The sequence below is a fragment of the Lentinus tigrinus genome, assembly GCF_003813185.1.
Source record: "Lentinus tigrinus ALCF2SS1-7 unplaced genomic scaffold L226scaffold_41, whole genome shotgun sequence".
NCBI classification, from domain to species: Eukaryota; Fungi; Basidiomycota; class Agaricomycetes; order Polyporales; family Polyporaceae; genus Lentinus; species Lentinus tigrinus.
The window spans coordinates 105,154-124,548 of NW_027137950.1; the positions used below are offsets into that span (position 1 = coordinate 105,154).

The 19,395-nt window shown below is 55.4% G+C and overlaps 10 protein-coding genes across 10 annotated transcripts; 5 read left to right on the forward strand and 5 right to left on the reverse strand.

The window, feature by feature from the left end:
- Positions 1-417: 417 nt before the first annotated feature.
- L226DRAFT_260397 (uncharacterized protein) lies at positions 418-1,528 on the reverse strand. Its single transcript, XM_067673362.1, has 2 exons — positions 1,042-1,528; positions 418-857 (listed from the first exon to the last, which is right to left on the reverse strand). Exons 1-2 carry the CDS (start codon positions 1,377-1,379, stop codon positions 575-577), a joined length of 621 nt encoding a protein of 206 aa, XP_067530592.1. The 5' UTR covers positions 1,380-1,528; the 3' UTR covers positions 418-574.
- On the reverse strand, positions 1,382-2,398 carry L226DRAFT_470821 (uncharacterized protein; the record flags this gene model as incomplete). Its single annotated transcript, XM_067676339.1, has 5 exons — positions 1,382-1,537; positions 1,723-1,857; positions 1,941-2,138; positions 2,239-2,280; positions 2,345-2,398. 5 exons carry the CDS (start codon positions 2,396-2,398, stop codon positions 1,382-1,384), a joined length of 585 nt encoding a protein of 194 aa, XP_067530593.1.
- L226DRAFT_260437 (uncharacterized protein) lies at positions 2,294-3,030 on the forward strand. Its single transcript, XM_067673363.1, has one exon. It carries the CDS (start codon positions 2,498-2,500, stop codon positions 2,888-2,890), a length of 393 nt encoding a protein of 130 aa, XP_067530594.1. The 5' UTR covers positions 2,294-2,497; the 3' UTR covers positions 2,891-3,030.
- Positions 3,031-3,676: 646 nt separating this feature from the next.
- On the forward strand, positions 3,677-4,491 carry L226DRAFT_547921 (ricin B-like lectin; the record flags this gene model as incomplete). Its single annotated transcript, XM_067682541.1, has 4 exons — positions 3,677-3,805; positions 3,871-4,034; positions 4,139-4,266; positions 4,472-4,491. 4 exons carry the CDS (start codon positions 3,677-3,679, stop codon positions 4,489-4,491), a joined length of 441 nt encoding a protein of 146 aa, XP_067530595.1.
- A 2,167-nt stretch (positions 4,492-6,658) lies between these two features.
- On the forward strand, positions 6,659-8,526 carry L226DRAFT_260484 (uncharacterized protein). Its single transcript, XM_067673364.1, has 2 exons — positions 6,659-7,182; positions 7,261-8,526. The coding sequence occupies exons 1-2, from the start codon at positions 6,826-6,828 to the stop codon at positions 8,428-8,430; spliced, it is 1,527 nt and encodes a 508-aa protein (XP_067530596.1). The 5' UTR covers positions 6,659-6,825; the 3' UTR covers positions 8,431-8,526.
- A 903-nt stretch (positions 8,527-9,429) lies between these two features.
- L226DRAFT_616431 (uncharacterized protein) lies at positions 9,430-10,718 on the reverse strand (the record flags this gene model as incomplete). The annotated part of the gene is made up of 5 exons (XM_067686905.1): positions 9,430-9,709; positions 9,766-10,106; positions 10,164-10,239; positions 10,312-10,598; positions 10,658-10,718. 5 exons carry the CDS (start codon positions 10,716-10,718, stop codon positions 9,521-9,523), a joined length of 954 nt encoding a protein of 317 aa, XP_067530597.1. The 3' UTR covers positions 9,430-9,520.
- A 1,110-nt stretch (positions 10,719-11,828) lies between these two features.
- Positions 11,829-12,516, forward strand: L226DRAFT_616432 (uncharacterized protein; the record flags this gene model as incomplete). The annotated part of the gene is made up of 2 exons (XM_067686906.1): positions 11,829-11,964; positions 12,023-12,516. 2 exons carry the CDS (start codon positions 11,829-11,831, stop codon positions 12,514-12,516), a joined length of 630 nt encoding a protein of 209 aa, XP_067530598.1.
- Positions 12,517-14,088: 1,572 nt separating this feature from the next.
- Positions 14,089-15,237, reverse strand: L226DRAFT_442382 (uncharacterized protein; the record flags this gene model as incomplete). The annotated part of the gene is made up of 5 exons (XM_067674831.1): positions 14,089-14,220; positions 14,285-14,613; positions 14,677-14,752; positions 14,809-15,098; positions 15,168-15,237. Coding segments are annotated over 5 exons (897 nt in total), but the record flags the coding sequence as incomplete, so codon positions are not given.
- Positions 15,238-16,511: 1,274 nt separating this feature from the next.
- On the reverse strand, positions 16,512-17,454 carry L226DRAFT_470867 (uncharacterized protein; the record flags this gene model as incomplete). The annotated part of the gene is made up of 6 exons (XM_067676344.1): positions 16,512-16,655; positions 16,719-16,769; positions 16,825-16,974; positions 17,031-17,108; positions 17,161-17,345; positions 17,403-17,454. Coding segments are annotated over 6 exons (660 nt in total), but the record flags the coding sequence as incomplete, so codon positions are not given.
- A 709-nt stretch (positions 17,455-18,163) lies between these two features.
- Positions 18,164-19,225, forward strand: L226DRAFT_493490 (uncharacterized protein). Its single transcript, XM_067677442.1, has 3 exons — positions 18,164-18,267; positions 18,329-18,494; positions 18,550-19,225. The coding sequence occupies exons 2-3, from the start codon at positions 18,371-18,373 to the stop codon at positions 18,969-18,971; spliced, it is 546 nt and encodes a 181-aa protein (XP_067530601.1). The 5' UTR covers positions 18,164-18,267; positions 18,329-18,370; the 3' UTR covers positions 18,972-19,225.
- Positions 19,226-19,395: the final 170 nt, after the last annotated feature.

Below are 19,395 nucleotides of genomic sequence, written 5' to 3' on the forward strand. Positions count from 1 at the left end.
CCGCATGCATGAGTCGAGGTCGGCATGCCAGAGTCGTCTGTATGAATGCGGGCGGCCTGCTGGGCGACAGAACGCGCCAAGCTCAATGGACGTGTTCGAACCTGCCTGGCAGTGCGCCGGGGGACATGCCACTGGCAGTTTCAAGCGAAAGACCAGATCTCATCTTATCGCCTCTCCGCGCTAATCTCTGAGATAAATACGTCCGCCATCATGGCAGCAGCAAGTTGAAGTTGCTGCTACATCGACTGTCCAAAAAGCACGTCTCAGCGTCCAGCAAATCCCATGTGCCCATTGCATCTCCTTCGCCAGCCAAATAACGGAATGTACGAATTAACCGTATGCACAGAATGCCAAATTCAATGAGGCTGACCGGCGACCCGAGGACTCCGATCCGGATACCCATGCACATCCCGCCCTCGCCGTACTCACGAAGCCACGAGACGGACGAACATGAGCAGACTCATCTCACCCACCACCACGAGGATAGTGCGCAACACGCCAACCATTGTCGGCATTCACTATCCCAATATCCAATATCCAATATCCGATATCCAGCACTCGCCAGTCGCAGCAGTCAACAGTCAACAGTCCACAGTCCACGACACACCACACACACACTGCGCAGCAGCCGGCACCATCTCCCCACCTCCACATACGCAGCACGCAGCACGCTGCAGGCACAGACAGCACCCTCCTTAAACAGTTCCAGTTCTAGATCCACTCCGGAAATAATATACTTAGCAGACGAGACGACCGTACGTACCCACCCAGCCCAGGCCGACGACAGACAGCGGCAACAGGTAAGACAGAACACGCGCGTGCACGACACGCACCCGCGCACCGTACTCGCATCCGCGCTCCTCCCGGGAAGACGCACCCGCCGCCCGCGGGCGCGCGCGCGCACGGAGAGAACAGGAGACGGACGGCCGGACGGGGGGGCAATGAGAGTGAGAAAGGGCCGTAGATCGATGTACAAGAGACGACAGAGATGAGAGATATGTGGGACAGTCATTGCGAAGATAGTACTAGTCGTGAACGTACGCGGGAGGGGGTATTACGAACAGTAACCGTGAGTGGGCGATGCCGGGAACGGGCGTAGAGGGGGCGGAGACGAACGATAGACGGGAGGGGTGACAGAGGGCCGAAACAACGAAAAGCTCGAGGAAGAGACACACACACACACATCCGCATCCGAGAAGAACCGACCACTGGCTGGCTGGCGCGGCGCCGTCACGAGGAAGCTGCAGCAGTGAGCAGGCGCACACCCTACCACGAGAGAGAGCCACCCGGCCGCGATGGTGGGGGAGGGGTGCAGCTGCGCACCATCGGGGTGTGAGCGTGGTGCAGGTTCTCCTGGCTGACCAGTGGAGCGGATACATGCTCAGAGCACGATACAGTGGTGACCCTTCTTGCCCTTCTGCCGGGTGAGAAGCGCAGCACGGGTCGCGTACTGGAACACCTCGCGGACGCCCTCACCGGTCCTCGCTGAGCACTCGAGGTAGTGCTTGGCACCGATCTTCTGTGCTACCGCCATACCCTACAAATTAAAGCATCGTCAGACACATTACACTCGGGCATCGAGCGGCGAGGACCGGGAATGACTGGGTATGGCAAGACGGGGTAGCAACCCCGATTCAGTCGGAGAAGCGCCGCGCAAGCCGCGCCGAAACGGCATGCAATGGAATGGTGTGACGTGCATGGGGGGCGTAAGCTGAAACGTACCTCCTCCGGGGTGACTGGCCGCTGGTTGGTCTTCCTGAGCTCCTCAATAACTCTCTGGTCGCGACGGAGATCCTTCTTGCAGCCAACGAGGATGATGGGGAGACCGGCGCAGAAGTGCATAACCTCGGAAATCCACTGCAGAACAGGTGCATAATTGACGTCAGCGACGCGTTGGACAACTCGCAGTATGGTAGCTGCAAGGCCCGAAGCGGACGCACCTTCTCCTGCACGTTGTCCAGGGAATCGGGTGAGTCGACCGCGAAACAGATGAGGATGACGTGGGAGTCGGGGTAGGACAGGGGACGAAGGCGATCGTAGTCTTCCTGGCCGGCAGTATCCCACAACGCAAGCTCAACATGCTTTCCATCCACCTCTACATCGGCCACGTAGTTCTCGAACACGGTCGGGACGTAAACCTACATTGACGGGTAAGCAAGCGTCTATGAAAGTCACACAACAACGCCACGTCTGCGAGTCGGAGGGGGACTGCTGGGACGTGCGCAATTGAAGACTGACCTCTGGGAAGGTTCCCTTGGAGAAGACGATGAGCAGACAGGTCTGTGGAGGGGCGCATGACTGGTCAGTCGGGGGTGGTACGATATGACGAAGGGGAGAGGATGACCTTTCCACAGGCACCATCGCCGACGATGACAAGCTTCCTGCGAATTTCAGACATTACGGTCGTGGAGAGAGCGTGAGCGGGCCTGTGGCTGGAGTGGGCTGGGCGGGAGGGAGGAGGAGCACGGGGGAGGGGACGTCGTCGTTGTCGGGAGCGATGATAGGCCAGCGACGGGCTTTTCACCCACTTTCAAACTCCTCCAAACACAGCATGCGGGCGGCTTACGTAAGCACACAGGCCCGTGCGTGCGAACTGGGCGCCGGCGCTCCTGAACCAAGCACAGCCCGCCCCCCGCCGGGACGAGCCAAGGCCGACGGGTGCGGTGCATCTCGTCGGCCAGCATGCGCTCACCACGACGCTAGCTGCACCGCCCGCCCTTCGCGTATACACTCCTGCTCTTCGCGCACTGCTGCATCATGCATTGTCGTGCCTTGCAAGCCTTCGCACCGAGTCTTCGTCCGCACTAGAAGTCACGCATGTGCACACTGCATCTCGGACATTCTGCACCGACGCCCGCCGCCCTGGCAACCATTTTCTCGCTGCTCCTGACGTCATACTATACGGGGCGGCGACTGCGGCGAGGGCCGACGTTGCAGGTTATGCCGGAGGAGGATGCATCATGCGCACCTGTGGTCGTCCAGGCGCGGAGAAAGAGGGCATCTTCTTTGGAGGCGTATCACTGAAGGTGCGCTCTGGACTCTACCTCCATCACCTCGTTTTCGCGCTTCGGATTGTGGCCCACTCTCCGGACGCGTTTCGGCCAGGCGTTTATAGTCCACACGACCGGTGTGCGATAACAACTTGAAGAAGTACTTGGACTTGGATTCCGATGTCGAGTACCGGTGGTGGTCGCATTGAGCAGGTGCGAAACGGGTCCACCATGCTGCGATGGCCTTGTGGTCAACGGCAGTTCCTGGAGCGTCTCCCCACATATATACCCCACAGCCTCGCGAGTCGCGCCTGCGCGTGGTTATGGTTCCATTGGATGAGCCTTCGCACCCTCGGACGAGCATCATGTTCTGGTCAGGACGACACCGACGGCGTGTGCCAAAGCCAACAGTGCTCAGTTCTTGCGGCAACGCACCCTCGAGTCGTGGGGCGTATGACAGAATTTCCGCCACACACCAAGGAGCAGGCGACGAAAGGCAGCAAACGTCCAAGCCAAGCCCACGGCGCCAGCCTCAAACGACGCACCGTGACCTCATCCAGTACCACCGCGATCGTCCCGATGATGTCATATGCTCCCTCAAGTCCTTCTATTATACACTTGCCCTCCGACTCTTCTCGTCCGCATAGTTTTCTTCTCTCACCACTACTACACGCACAACGACCACCATGTCCGTCCAAGCAGGAAAAGCGTACAAGATCACCAATGCCAAGGCCGGCACCGTCATCGACCTCTCCGGCGGCCAGGACCACTCTCCAATCACCGGCTACGCCTACAGCGGCGGCACCAACCAGAACGCGCGTATCCCCCTTTTTAACGCGTGTATATGCGCTGAACACCTTCACGCTGTTCACGCATATAGTGGGAGCTTGAGGATGCCAACGGCCACTACAACCTCAAGAACGCCGCGACGGGCCTCTACATCGGCTTCGATGGCGAGCCCAGCAACGGTACCCCCATCATCGCGTCCTCCCAGCCGTGCGAGTGGGAGGTCAAGCCCGACCACAGCAACCCAGAGGTCTTTAGGTGAGCCGCGCCTTCCCCTCCTCCTCGCTTCGACGAATCATCCACGCGTCACGATGACGTCGCTATTGAACGTTGAATGTTGACATCTCTTCTCGGATCTGCAGGGTGTTCCTCGCGGGCACGCAGTACTGCCTCGACCTCAGCGACCACGGGAACCCGAACCCGGGCACGCCCGTCACCCTCTGGAAGAAGTGGGAGGGCGGCACCAACCAGACCTGGCGCTTCGAAGAGGGTGCGTTCTTCGCCGTTCACCTCGATCTGTACTGGCTTCCTTACTTGGCACAAATCTGCAGCGTGACCGTATCTCGGACATTCTCCCCCGGACGCATCGATCGTGCTCGTGAACGAGGAAGCGTCGGTAGCATATAGCGTTGGAAGCACTCATGAGACAGTGCATTTGTATTGTAAAGCAACGACGATGACCCTTCGAATTCCAGGAATCCATCAATCCCAGTGAAAACGCCGAAGGAAATTTCAGATATATAGTGAATGTTCGGCAATGGAGTGATGGGAACGTGAGGCATCCAGTATGATGTTCAAAAATGAGACTGTTTTTTGAACAGGCATGACGAGAGTGAACAATGTGGATATTCGGATCACATGTACCAGTATTGTTCACTATGTATCTATGTACTCTCACCCCACATATTTGATCCCTCCGAATTCTTCTGATACAGTCGAAGCAACTCCGATGAATCACGCTGATATATAACGAACGCTGGCTGGAGCTACCAGCTATTTATAATGCATTACTAGGATATATCTATTCTACTACAACGCTATTACATACGACGGGACGAAAAGTAGCGAATGCAGAATTCGAAAGAATCGATGTCGACACCACGGGCAGGGATTCGGAAGGCAAATGGGCCACTTCACTAGTGTATTGAAAGACTTACCTTGTACGATATTGACCGAGCTCCTCGCACGACTTCCCGGACTCAGGCAACGGATTATGACGATGGACTTCAGTGACGAGGAAGCGTCGTATGTATAACGGTTAGTGCAAGAGTGGGAACGAGATCGTAGTGTGCATACCTTTGCAGAAGGCTTCGGTGAACAGCCATGTGCTTTGCGTAGAAGTGTTCAGGGCTACAGGCTGCAAGCCTGTCAAACAACAATGAATGAACAGCGTAATGGTACTAACAACAGAGAATATACAAAAGTGTCGCGACGGGGACTGTCATGCCTGAGATGCTTGCGTGATGTCGTGCTGGCAGCAGATGCGCAACCAAGGTGGCAGTGAGCAGGAATGCAGAAGAAGCAGGCTGCTAGCAACGGGAAACTGGCAAAGGTGGGTTGCGAGGATGTCGGTGCAAGGGACGGCATGGGTGCAGAAGGAGTAGACAGCGAGATGCGGGAGGAGTGGACGGTGGGAGTGTGGTTGCAGTGAAAGAGCGACCGCAGCGGACTTGGACAGCGCAGACAGCGGAGACACCCGGCGGACTTGGCGCTGGTCGGAACAACTCTGGCAGTCTGAGGGGGTCTCTTTCGATTCGCACTGAGGAATCGATGAAGACACATAAGCAATAAGCGATACAGTATATTTCAGAGGATTCCATTGACGAGAGAGCTGTGCAACGAAAGAAATGAGAGACAACATGATGGCGCCCAGAAAGCGCTGATAGACGCTGACGCGACCGCATTATTTCGCCGTCATTCGACATAGTTCATGAGACTGCGCGCATTTTCCACCATTATCCCACATATTACATGGGCGTTTTGACTGGGCATCAATGGCCGCTGCAGCATAGATCCGTGCGGTCTACGTAGATCTGGCCTCTAGAATCCCTCACTCCCGCGAAACCGGACCCAAGGCACTCTTCGCCGCACATGCACGATCGCGCGAAGCCCGACGACGTCCAATGCCAATAACCCCGCGTTACCCCGTGGGCAAGGGCAGGTGCTAGGGATTCGGGCCAAGCGCCGTTCTGACGCGAAAGTTCAAACGTTCAGCTTGAGTTTAACCAAAGCTATGGCTCGGGCGCGTGCCATGGCCAGCCGTCCCTCACGCGCGCGGCTCCCGGTACGGGTCTAGATCACACTTAGTACAGTCGCCAAGCAGCACAGTTCGAGAGGTGTCGGAAGAGCTGGAAGAAGGGCAAAACCGCGCGACGAGAGGACGTTCGGGCAACTCGGGCTCAGCGGGCTCAGAGATTAGAGATTAGATCATCTCGCTGAGCGGTAGGCGATACGATAAGATAATATCTGGTCTCGGACTTGATTTTACGATGCAAGTCTGTCTTTCTCCCTTCTTCCCCTCGAGCCTGCCACCTAGATCTCTCCTGTCTTGCAATCGCAATGCTGTAGGCTCTTGCTGGATGTGCGTCGCTCGAACTCTCGGCCGTCACCGACAACTGGAAGAGGGAACAAACATCCGTCGGTGGGCGGGTGGTGGATGTTGACGTTGCGAGCTCGATTGGTATGCATATGGTGTGCGACGGCGGACACCGTCATCCAGCTTGACCCACACACGTACGGAGAAGTGTACGGCTGGCGAAGATGGCTGTCAATTGCGAGTGAAGTATGTGACTGGCCGTTGTGATCGTGCTAGGGTGTGGTCAGCCCCGTCCGTCCCAGGCCCCAGATGCGCACAAAATCGAGAACTCAGGTCTGCGACGGACGAAGACAGCACGACGCAGACTCCCCCAACCCCTAGAGCGGAATCTTGCTTGGCCCGTGCGTGTACGGAGCCCTCAAGTCCCCGCCCTCCCTGCCCTCACCGCATTGCCTCGGCATCTTCTCAGGACTTCTCTTGTTATCTCCAAAAATCCAAGCTTCAAGCTCCAAGATGTCTCTTGCGGCCTCGCACCCACCGTGGATCGTCGCGCTCGTTCTCGCGTCGGTGCTCACGCTGGCGCTCGTCCTCGGGGCCGGGGTCGCTGTCGTTGTCTTCTTTGTCTTTGTCTCCCGCCGGCCCCGTGCCCAGGAGCCGTCTTCTGTCAGCCCTTTCTCTTTGCAGGTGGCCGCGGTCGGAGAAGGTTCCCCCGCAGACGTCGACGTGGACGTCGAGGGAAAGGCGCAAATGCAGCCCCCGCTCACGGTTCGCCGCCGAGATGGGCTGCCCCCGCAGGTCGCGCGAGGGGTCTTCCCCGAAGAGGTGGAGAAGTGCCGTTCGTTGGCGCAGGCGGTCGTGGTCGCGGTTCAGGTCAGCTGCGGTCTCATCTGTTGTGGTGTTGCGTACTCACTTATGTTGTGGGATCACACTCCTTATCCTTGCATCTAGCCCTCCTCGGACGAAGCTGAAGCTCCGGAATCAGAATCGGCCCCATCGCCCGTCGCGCGACGCACAAGTATCAGCTCCTCCATCTCGTCTCTGTTGTCGTCGTCTCTCACGCTCGACTCGTCCGCAAACGTAAACGATGCATCCCGGGCACACGACTCGGACCAGTACTGCTCCTCATCGGACTCCCCCAGCCCCAGCGTCGCCTATACGCCATCTCTCGTCAGCTGCGCCTCAACACCCGATGCCGACTCGGATGCGGACTCCTCTTCCTGCTGCCAGCTACAAACGCCTCCGCCGTCTCCGTCTTTGCCTTGGACCCCCGCGACCTCGCTGCCCGTCTCATCGAGCGTGTACTCCTACAGACGGCTCTCGTTGCCCTTTGCTGGCGCCTGCACGGAGAACATCGAGGCTGTGGACGCTTCTGCTGCCTTCTTCTTCTCCGCATGCGCTGAGACGCCTCCCCGCAAGACGAGGCTCGTCTCCCTCCCACCGCCCCGAAGACCTGAGTCGTCCTCCGCTTCGAACACCGCCACACACGAAAGGAAGAAGACCCCCGAGTCCGGCGTGGGACGCGGATGCGGCTCGGATGCGCGGAGGGCGCGCCCGGTCTCGCTCATCGGGCTCGGGTTCAACTATATGCTCGGGTTCGACGCTGCGGCGCTCTCCTTCCTCGCAGCAGCAGCAGCGGACGACGACGACGACTTCGCTAGAGTTAGAGTGTCTATCTTTGACGACGCCGCGGGCTGTTCTGTTTCTGGCTCGGAGACCGTCACGGGAACGGGCCGCTGCGCGTCGACTTCAAGTTCCTTGTCAGCCTCGGTTTCGCCCTCCTCAACGTCAACGTCAACCTCTAGCTCCAGCTCCAGCTCTAGCTCGTCGGACTGCGACGCTGTCGTTGGCGTGGGCGCTCTCGGCATGAACAACTCGAAGCGGCTGTCGGACCTCGTCGGCGCGATGGAGACGGCGTTCGCGGCTTCGAGTCTCCGGTCTCAGCTGGAGGTTCGAGTTGCCGGCGAGAAGATGCAGATACTGCGCGGGGCGGATGCGTGCAACCTGGATGCCTGCGGGTCTGAGTCAGAGGAGGGCGGACTTGGAGCTGCTGAGATGGAGGCGCGGCTTCTGGAGGGTCGTGGCGGCTCTGGGCGGGAGGTGTGCGTGTACGCCCTGTAGGCTGTGATTCGAGTTCGAGTTCGGGTTCCGGTCTGGTCTGGTTTGTTTCTTTTTTCTATCCTTCCGCTTGTGTTTTTTGTTCTTATTATGATGTCTCTTTTGCATCTCTCATACCATCTCTCTGTCCAACCTTGTCCGTCTCCGTTGGCATCCGCACGGTCGCCTATGTTCCCTTCCCTTCCTCGTCAATAATGACCAAACCTTTTACATATGTCTCGACATCCAGCAGAGCAGCAACAGCCTACAGGGACTCGACTAACCCGAACCAGGGTCAAATTAGTTGTGGCATGACACCTGCCCTCCACTTGACGTTCTTCTTCCTCCACAACCGTGAACCGCAGCGCGTCGCGAGTAGTAGGAGGGTGTAAAGGTCCGTAGTATCCGTATCGTGACTCAAGATGATTCGTGACACTTGGTTGATGCATTGTTGCGTTATACAGTAGCTCACCTTTTATGCGTTGCCATTGGCAGTTTGGCCCATCCACACTGCACAGAGCCGCTCGAGCCCATTGATGCGCTCACTTTGCCCCATCGCCAGGATGTCCAACCACGATGCCGTACTCCATCACCAACCTTGGTACCTCGCCGCGATAAGTTTATAGGTATCCGAGAGGACCTCCACAGGGGACGGAGAGGCGGGTTCGGCAGGCTTGTGAGTCGTCAGCTCGAAGACCTTCAAGTTGTGAACGGAACTGCCGGGGACAGGTTGGCAGTTGGCGCAAAGGAGTTGGAGACGATACGAGGTACGCGGTTGGTCGGCTCCCCTTCATGATCCACGTCGGGCTGACCTCCCTTGTGCCGAGGGCACTTTACAGCCCTGCGAACGGATGGGAGCGCGGACTTCACCAACGTTGTCCTCCTCGCGCCGGTCATTGTCATTGCCTAATCTCGCCTGAGACATGAAGCTGGTGCGCAACGATTGGGCTCTCGTGAAGTTGTTGCGGAGACCAAGTCGACGTTATAGGTTACGTAGAGGTATTCCTCCGTACTATACAGCGTGGTGTATCGTAATCGCTCATAATATCTTCAGAAAGTCGTCAATAGCAAATATGGTGCCACCGTATGTCAAGCAGCTCCGTTGGTAGGATCATCATACCGCCTCAACCGTCGATTTGCCGTCCACGGTAGAAGCCGCATCCGAGACGACGGCTGTCGCGCTGCGTTCACCGCGTCCTTCAAGGTTCTGGAACTCGAGGGCAGAGACGGTCTCTGCCGTCCTGTCTCGCGTCCACGCGGTGCCCGTGACAATTCGCATGATGATGAGCTGCGGCGAGATGCACTGAAGAGCCCGCACGTTAGCATCGACACGATACCCGGACACGGAGGCGGACTCACGCTGAACATCACGTAGAACGCGCAAAACATGATAGCAAGGTCGCTCCCGAGACCGAACGACACCAGGTACGCAATCCCCGCCATACTGTAAGGAAGTGCCGACTCGATGATCTTCTCCAGAGTGCCGGTATATCGTACCGCGGCCTTGCCCCTGCCCTTTACGTTCCGCGCAGCCTCGATGGCGCGCCCGAGATACATGAGGCGGCCGCAGATGATGCACGTCGAGATCACGTTGAGCGAGATGGTGGAGGCCCAGTATGCTGTGCCGAGCTGCATGGCCTTGCCGACGAAGAAGTCGGAATTCGGCTTTCCGGAGAGGTACAGTTCGAGGATACCGAGGGCTTGGGGTATATGTCGTCAGAGAATGGTGCTTATACAGTGTATGCGATAATACGCACCTAGAGTGGCGAGGTAGAGGAGGCACGGAAACGCGATCACCCGGATGTCGGTCCAGACGACGTAGACTCGATATATCTGCGGTACGGGTGAAGAGCAACAACTTGTGAGTGAACGAATCCTCGCCCTAATAACAACTTGAACACTCACGAGCAGGGCGTCTGCCAATAGGTTGAGAACTACCGATGCAGCGGTGCCCAGCGTTTGGTACCACACATTCACATTCTCCAGGAACCATCCCGCCGGTCCCCCGTCGGGAAAGTCGGCGTGGACGATCCACATTTCCTGCCCGAAGACGGCCTCGGTAGACATGTAGATAGTGATGAGGCAGAGCGTTGCTGTACTGAAGGACATGTAGAATTGCTCCGTCCTCGTCCACTTCTTACGATTCTGGAACAAGCTCTGCATAGTCAGGCCGTACAGGGCCAGCTCGGTACCTGCACGGGTACTGTCAGACGTGTTGAACAGACGTACAAATCCTGCCAGTGAGACATACCGTAGAGGATGGCATTGAAGTTGATGGCCAGGTAGTACGCGTTCTGGAATAGGGACGACATCGTCGATGTGGGAGAGAGCGATAGACTCCTGACAGAGCGGGTTGTTCGACGGATGGGGGGTATGTATAAGGGAAATAGATGGCAAACAATGTTCTACTCGGACCGTGCCGAGCTGCGGGTCAGGGGGACAACGGAGCGCAAGACCTGGTTGTGAACGTCCGTACGACAGAGTCACCATAGCCGATGACAGTCTATGGAGATAAGGGGATGCCAAATGGTCCGTGGATGTCGCAGCTGCGAATCCAGAGTCGGGTCATGAGCCTGAAGCGATGGAGACTTGCTGTATACCCAGAGCAGGTGTTACTCAGGCAGTCAACGCTGCTCAGGGACGAGTTCCTGCTTCGTGATTTCGAACTGGACTGCGGCTCAACATCATGGTATCTGGGGAAGTGCTCGCGTCGATAGAGAAGAAGAATTTGCCAACTAAAGTTCTGCCGTCTCTGTGGGAGGAAGGAATCAGGCTCGAGCGTCTCCTTAAACCGCCACTGCGAGGAACCTTGATAACAACCTGTCACCACCACCGACGGCCGCCGCTCATGTTCGTCCTAGGAAATGCCACTCTCGTAGACTTTTGATCGCAAGCAAGGACCCCTGAAGAGCCTGGTATGGGCGCCGACCTTACGGCTTTCGAACTAACAGCCTCACTGTAAACAGAAGTTGGTTCTAGATCGTACGGTATATCCTGGAGGATGCTGTTGAGCTTCATGAACTGACTTTTTTTTGACACTGTAGATTCAATTCAAGGAATGCGAAGATTTATCGGAGGAGGAGGATAGGAACAGTAACAAATTCAAGGGCCCCTTTTGACACCAGGACCCGTAGTCGACAGGCGGATGTAGTGTGGTGAACTGATAGCTACCGAAAACTTCTTTTTCTGTGACAGCTTCCCGAGCGCCATGATATTCAAGGCTTGCTTCGCGGGTACCGCGGAGCATGTTGCGAAGCACAATGCTCGGGCGAACATGAGATCTGGACCCGTCATACCAGTGGATCCCGTACAAGAGGTTGAAGGACACCGGTAAGTTTACTTCAGTAAACCCGGACGTGTCTCTAGTAAGGTGTGAGCGTTGAGCAACTTGCGCTACTTCCTACTCTGATGCTGCGTCCCAGATGATCTGCACTGCGAGCCTTGTCCTAGTGCCGCTCCTCGTCTTCCTCGTCATCACCGATGTCTTCGTCACTATGGGCATCGTCGGTGGGGTCCGCAAACAGCTACAGAAACGTGCTCCTCCCTTATCCTCATACAGTACGTCTCCTCTGATATTCGCCTGCCCGAATTGTTGGAGGAACTCACCGTGCTGCAGCATGGATAGAAGACGATGTGCCAGAGTATCTCCCCTTCCCAGGCGGCCCTACCTGGATCACCCAGTCCATCGAGGAGAGCGTCCGCTACAGCATCAGCCAGCCCGAATCGTTCCGCGAGTGGCTCTCTACTGCGACGACCGGGAGCGGGGGAACCGTGCACTACGGACCCAACCACCGTCTCGGCATACCGGCATTCGCTCACGAGTTCCACTGTCTCCGCGCCCTCCGCGTGCTGCTTGACGATGACGGCGTCCCCGAGGGCCATGAGCTGTCCCACTCTGAGCACTGCCTGAGCTACCTGCGAGAGCACACGCTCTGCGCTGCGGATGGGACGCTCGAGCCCGGCGACAGCTTCTCCCGAAACTATACGGCTCAGATGGTTATCCGGGAGCAGAGGTGCATAGCTGTGGACCCGTATGCCGAGGCGATGATCAGTGTGGAGAGGGAGTGGACGGAGTTTCAGAGTATGAACGCTATTGTCACAAGCTCGTAGGATCATATGTAGAACGAGAGATACCCGTGCCGTTTCTAGTTGCATAACGTCCTCATACCGCGGAATATAATCATCGCTTTCAGGGTCTAACGATTCTACTGCGTACCACAATTCGTGATCTTCCTTGACTTGCTCTCGTACACTCGTCAGCTTCTCCATTTCGCAGTGACTTCAGTCCAACCAGATAATCTTTTGTCAGTAGTTACTGCAGATGTCGAATTATCATGCCCTGTTATAAAGTAAGGTTAATCACGAGGGGTTAACTGGGTTAATTCACTCGGCTACATTGGCACGAAAAGAACAATATCTGACCTCTAGATTATCACGGCCCATTATCAAGTGAGATAATCACGCCGGATAAACCAGGTTAATTTTCCGAATTTCACGGGCGTCAAAAGAAATTCGTTCAGGAAGGGTCGAACCAAAGACCACCATACGGGAAGGGATTTACTATGATTCACACGACTTATACAACTAGACCACTGGGGCTTTAGATTTCTACTAACTTCTATAAATATATAGCTCTCTTTCGGTGCAAGACTTAAAGAAATGAGCGTTCTCCGGCGGTACTTAGCTCACTATTTCGACTTTCTTGTGTTCGTCTGCCCCATCATGCATCAAGGCTCTAATCATATTGTTTCAGTACCCTCTATGGGATCACTGCCACATCCTGGAGGACACATCTACTTCTTTACCCCTATAACTAGTGACCCCATTGGTATTGTGTGACTTATGTCCTACATAAGTATTACTCCGCCCCTTGTCTGACATCTGTTGTGGGTAATTGACTCCTCAGGCAAGTTGTTGCCATAACTTTGTGCCCTTTCGTGGCTCTGTAGACTCAATACTCAACCTAGATGACAATAATTTCGTCAGTCTTGCACCGAAAGAGAGCTATATATTTATAGAAGTTAGTAGAAATCTAAAGCCCCAGTGGTCTAGTTGTATAAGTCGTGTGAATCATAGTAAATCCCTTCCCGTATGGTGGTCTTTGGTTCGACCCTTCCTGAACGAATTTCTTTTGACGCCCGTGAAATTCGGAAAATTAACCTGGTTTATCCGGCGTGATTATCTCACTTGATAATGGGCCGTGATAATCTAGAGGTCAGATATTGTTCTTTTCGTGCCAATGTAGCCGAGTGAATTAACCCAGTTAACCCCTCGTGATTAACCTTACTTTATAACAGGGCATGATAATTCGACATCTGCAGTAACTACTGACAAAAGATTATCTGGTTGGACTGAAACAGGTGCATTTCGTACAACAACGCACGCACGCACAATCTGATAGAGGTCTCGGTCTCGTAGCGAGTATCAATGAAGAAAGAACGAAAGTTCGCGGGTATATAAGTAGTAGGCCCAGCGGGCAAGCGACGCGACAAACGTACAGAGAAGACTACCCGGGACAATACACTTATTCCTATAGGACTACTGAGCTTAAGTGTGACTGGAAAAGGACATACGCAGACCCCAGAGAACATTTCAAAGGGCCTTCGCACTGAAACGGCTGTCCGTCATGGACGTCGTCTCGTTCGTAAAAGTTTGCAGGCGGATGGCGGTTGCGGAACCAGGATTGGTCATTTGAGAACCATTGCCCGTAGGGACGAGCGTTGAGCGGAACGCCATGGTGGTATTCATTGCCGCCTCCTTCGTCCAGCCTCGGCCCAGCAGGACGCGGAGCATGATAAGTTGCGGCGAGATGCACTGTGGAAACCATGACTGTCAGCCGCGGCGAACGTACGTAAGCTCCTAGTCTGTGACGACGTACGGTGAACATGATGTACATCGACAAGAAGAAAATAGACGTCGGGTGGTTGACTCCAAGCGTTGCGACGTAGGCGATCCCGAAGAGCGTGTAGGGCAGCATGGACTCGATGATCAGCGCCGCGGCGCTGGTGTATGTCCGAGCGGTCGCATGGCCTAGTGTTTGCTGAAGGCGGTTGGAGACCCAAAGGATGCGTGCGCAAATGAGGACTGTGCACGAGAAGTTGAGCCCGATCACGATCGAGTAGTAGGAGAGCGCGATGTTCGCAGCCAGGCCGAGGAAGAAGTCCGAGTTCGGTATCCCGGAGTAGTAACATGTCAGGATTCCGAGGACTGTGGTTGAGTGGATGGGTCCTAAGTACTCGAAGGAAGACACCGAGCTGTTGCGGGACGTACCTGCGCTGCAACAGTAGAGTATGCATGGGAAGACAGCAACCCGCCAGTCGTTCCAGACGATGTAGGTGCGATATATCTAGCCAAGAGCAACATGAGTGAACAGTGATCGTTCTTCGCATATCTCAGGCTTACCAGGAATGCGTCACTCATGAGATTCAGCACCACAGAAGCAGCGGTCCCCATAGTCTCGTACCACACCGACACATGGTCGGCGAGGTATTGCCCGGTGCCGCCTGGATAATTCTCGTTGACGACCCACATCTGCTCTCCGAAAAACTCTTCCGTGATGAACCATATCGTTATCATGCTCAGCAGACCCGTGCCGAGGAAGAGGAAGATCTTGTTGCTGCGTCCGCGGTGTTTGCGCTCTCGGCCATGCAAGATGAACCAGACGCTGGTGAAGTAGAGAGCGAGTTCGATTCCTGCACGCGCGCCCGTAAAGGCGATCAGCTAGCTAGAACCATGTGAACCTCCCCTGACACGGAACTCACCATAGAGGATCGCAGCAAAGGTGTTTCCGATATAGTACGAGTTCTGGAAAATCGCATTCGGGTCGGCCATGGTTTGCGACTTGAACTTGGATGGGAATGCAGGGCAGCGGTCGGACGAGCGAGCGAGAGCTTATATCGAATCGATGTCATCGTCCATCCCGCTCGGGACGCCATCTGAAAGAGTCGACTTTGAGTTACTTGATCAGGACTGTGGCAATTGTCATGCAGGCAACAAGCCGGCAGTAGCGGATGTCGACTGTACGGTCAATCCAAGCTAGAAGGTGCCTTTCCTCCGACGTCTCCTACTATCGAGTAAGTGACCACAACTTCCAAGAAGAGGACGTGGCATACATTACTAGCACCGAGAGTCATCGAAGGCAGCCACAATTCCAGATAAGCGTCCTGGTCATTTGGACGCTCACTTGGGCGACAGCCCTGTGAACTTGGCAATGCCGAAGATGCGTGGGCCTTAACATGGAAGCAATCGGCTACGGGTTCCAAAGGTGATCAAAAACATCGAGATTAGTCCGAGTGATTCCATGGACAGAACACCGACAGACGGGACCTTGCGCCATTATTGTTGGACGGGAAACCGTAAATCTAAGCTATCGTTGTGAAGACCATTGAACATGACACAGACAAGTGGGGAAAAAGTCCGAGGGCAGTTGGCGAATGTTGGGAGACGGATCGGCACCCCGGGTGAGTGCAGCGAGGCCCGGCGCGAAGCCGTCTGTAAGACGTCCGATTGCTTGCGATACAACTTGATGGAGCTTGACAATCGGTGGAAGGATCAGATATATAGTGTGTACAGGGCAGGCGGCGTTGCAGTTTCAGGTTTCGGGACGGTGCGGTGCGCCGTGACGGCCGCAACGCCACTCTCGCCGAGCTGACCGGTACCTCATTCAAGTGCAACGAGGACCATAGGTGGTTGCTGAAAACGCTCGGGCCTGGATCCGATGTAAAGGTTCACCCGGGCTCTGTGCTGACGCTGGGCAGTCAAACGAGAAGAATTCTGGAACCCCGCGATGTTCTTCTCGCGCCGCCGGTGTACTTTGACGTTGGACATGGGAAATGGGTCGGTGAGTGTCATGGCGGTGGTAGTACGAGTGGAAGTTGACGGAAAGCGCTAGCAAGATAACCGGACGCACATCGTCGTGTGTTCCTGGAGTATTACGGCATCGCACACATCGCATTCTGAACTTTGAAGTGGACGGTTATCAGGCGGTTGTATTTCACTGGCGCGAAGGAACATCGTGTCAATTTCTGTACGTCTACATACACAGTTTCCGAAACGTTCACCATGTTACAGAATCGAAGCGACATCACAGATGCCGGCCCTGTGATCTACACACCCTGCTGCGCCGTCGCGTTCCCAGAATTCGATCCGGAGGGCGCCCTCTTGAAGAACCACAAGGACCACGGAGTCCACGGCGACTCCATGTGCTTCTCGCCGTAGTACTGGAAGCCGATCTTCTTATAGATAGGGACCTGTTGCGAATGCGCTCGTAAACTTCATGCCCTGACATATATTGGACGGAGGATGTTACTTACGTTCCGGATGTTGGTCGTCGTGAGGGCAACATGCTGGCCGAGCTTGTCCGCCTACTATCCAGTTAGCTTCGAGGGGAAAGGATGTAGAATGAGACATGGAGCGCACCTTCTCGAAAGCAAGCTCGAACAACGATTTCGCGACACCTTTGCCTTGGTAGTCAAGGCGAACCATGGCAAAGTTGCACCAGTAGGTGTTGCGCTCGGTCTCGTGCATACCAAATGCCTCGTCGTTGGCCTCGGGTAGTAACTTCATCATCTGCGACACGCCGTCAGATCGAGCTGCACAATGGCGATAAGCTCCGTCGCGCTTACGGTCTCTGCGTAGAACGCCTGGCCTTCCGGGGACAACTTGCTCATGAACTCGTTGAGCTTCGCATTCTCCCTCTGTTCCTCGCTTTCCTGACGGTTAGAGCAGCACACTTAGTGATATAGACCATAGAACCCACGTCGAAAGCATGAGCTGCCCTGGTAGAGAAAAGAGGATGAAACCGACGAGGGTGCCGGTTTCGTCCCGGGCTGTGTACATATGAGAGACGCCGGGAGTAAGGACGAGGGCACGGAGGAGCGTGAGACCCAACTCGGGGATGAGGGAGAGGTCTCCTCCGGTAAGGCAAATTGCCACAGGGTCTGATGTGCATTGCTGAACAAACAACCGAGACTCGAGAGCAAGGACATGAGACGAACCTGCGCCCATGACTCCTGCGAACACTTGCGCGGCCTCTCTTATCAGGGGCTCTAACCAGCGCAGTACGTTTAGATATGTTCACGTCAGAGACGACACTAGACGTACCAGTGGGATGAGGAACGAATTCGCAGGTGACATTGGGAGGAGCCATGTTGTCACAATGCTGCTTGAGGGATACGGTAGAGTAGATCGGAAAGGAGGGCGCGGAACCGGGTCTGCGCCTGTCCAGATCCAAAGTAGACGGGCCTATTATGCTCGTATCGTCGTATGATCACTGCTTGATCTCAATCACTCACGAAAGCGAAGCAGGAACCGTGTTTGCTAAGTCCACGAAGTCATCGGGGATCAAGTCTAACGCCGTGTTCCTTCATGGGAACTGCCAGGGCAATGATCAGTCGAGTTGATAGTAACAGAGGTTCACGAACTACCTGGACCAGTTGCTCAGACAGCGTGGCTTCGCTGCATGTTGGGATGTGTCGCTTGCCCTGGTAAACGGAGTGCGCCGAACATCCACGATTCGGATAAACACGAAGGTGGAATCAGCGTGAGAGGCTCCAGAGTAGAGGAGCAAGTGTCGTGATCGAGAAGATCAAACATGCAGTCAAGTTGAACGTTTGGCAAGGACAGAGAACAAATCTAGAGGCGAAGGCATGGTGGCACTACGGCGCTTGGTTCTTGTCGCCGACTGCGGAGCTTCAATGAATATCGGAAGCGTCGCGGCTTCCCTTCTGTGCACTGACTCTCCAAGTGTACCTGCTCGAACCGTCCCATCCTCGCGAGACATCAGAATGTCTGTGGTCTGTGAGGAACATCAATGTCAGTTAAACTGGACGTTCCGGAGCTTATTGTGAATTCCGGACCCCGGTACAGTGTTCTCTTTACGCAGTCCGTGATCCTCGGTCAATTGACTATCCTTTCATTCAAGTCACTGCGATTGCACCTCAGGCTCTGCCACACGACTCTCACTATGCTCGCGAAACGCGCCTTTCAGCGATACTTTGTCGTTGTAGCCGTCGCCTTCCTCGTCTTCAACGCCATCGTGAAGATAGCTGCATATGCCGTCATACAGCAGAAGTTGGACCTGAATCGAGGTGGGAGAATACATGCTACCAGTTCCTTCGTATTGATGCTGAATACCCATCCTAGGAGCGCCGGGGCTGTCTCTCAATACAGGGGATGCAGAGGAGGTCCTGCTCGAGCTCGACAGCTGGACCCGCTACACTCTCTTCTCTCCCCAGCAATGGCAGCCGCTCTTCCCCGAGGGCGGCATCGTCCACCTCGGCCCCCAAGGGCAGCCCTTCACCGTCGCTATGATGCACCAGCTGCGGTGCCTCGACGTCGTTCGCGACCAGCTCACCCGCACCAAGGCCGAGCGCGACGAGGAACCGACGCGGCACTGCATGAACTACCTCAGACAGACGGTTCAGTGTCGGGGAGACCTCCATATGGACGGGTATCAGTACCCTCACAAGGTCAACCCGGTGCATCCACATCCTATCCGGAGATGCAAGGACTGGCGGGTGGTGTACGACAAGGTCGCTGAGTACCAGCGGTTGGGTTCCGCATGACCCTAGTACTAGTCTTCCGTCGGACGAGAGAAGAGTGGACTGTGTCAATTCGCGTCTAGTAGGGCGAGCGTTATCTCATGGGATCGTTTCCGCAGCTTGCTGTACCCGTACATTGTATAACATCTCCTTCGCCGTATCTCGAGCTGCCCGTGGTAGTGAAGGCGGTATCAAGTGGATACATATGTTTCACACACGTTGATTGTGTGTTTGCTCCTCCTCGGAGTCCTCTGAATATATTACTCGCGAGTCATGGGAACAGTTCATCGTTAGGCTCGGATAGATGGTTCACGAAGTATCATTGATATATGTAGCAACCGTGATACTGACTGTCCTCGACGCGTCCGAGCGCACACAGGGGTTCGAAGCCGACACCATCACCGCCAGGTTCAAGAACATCATCGCAGACGGGGAGACTACTAACGAG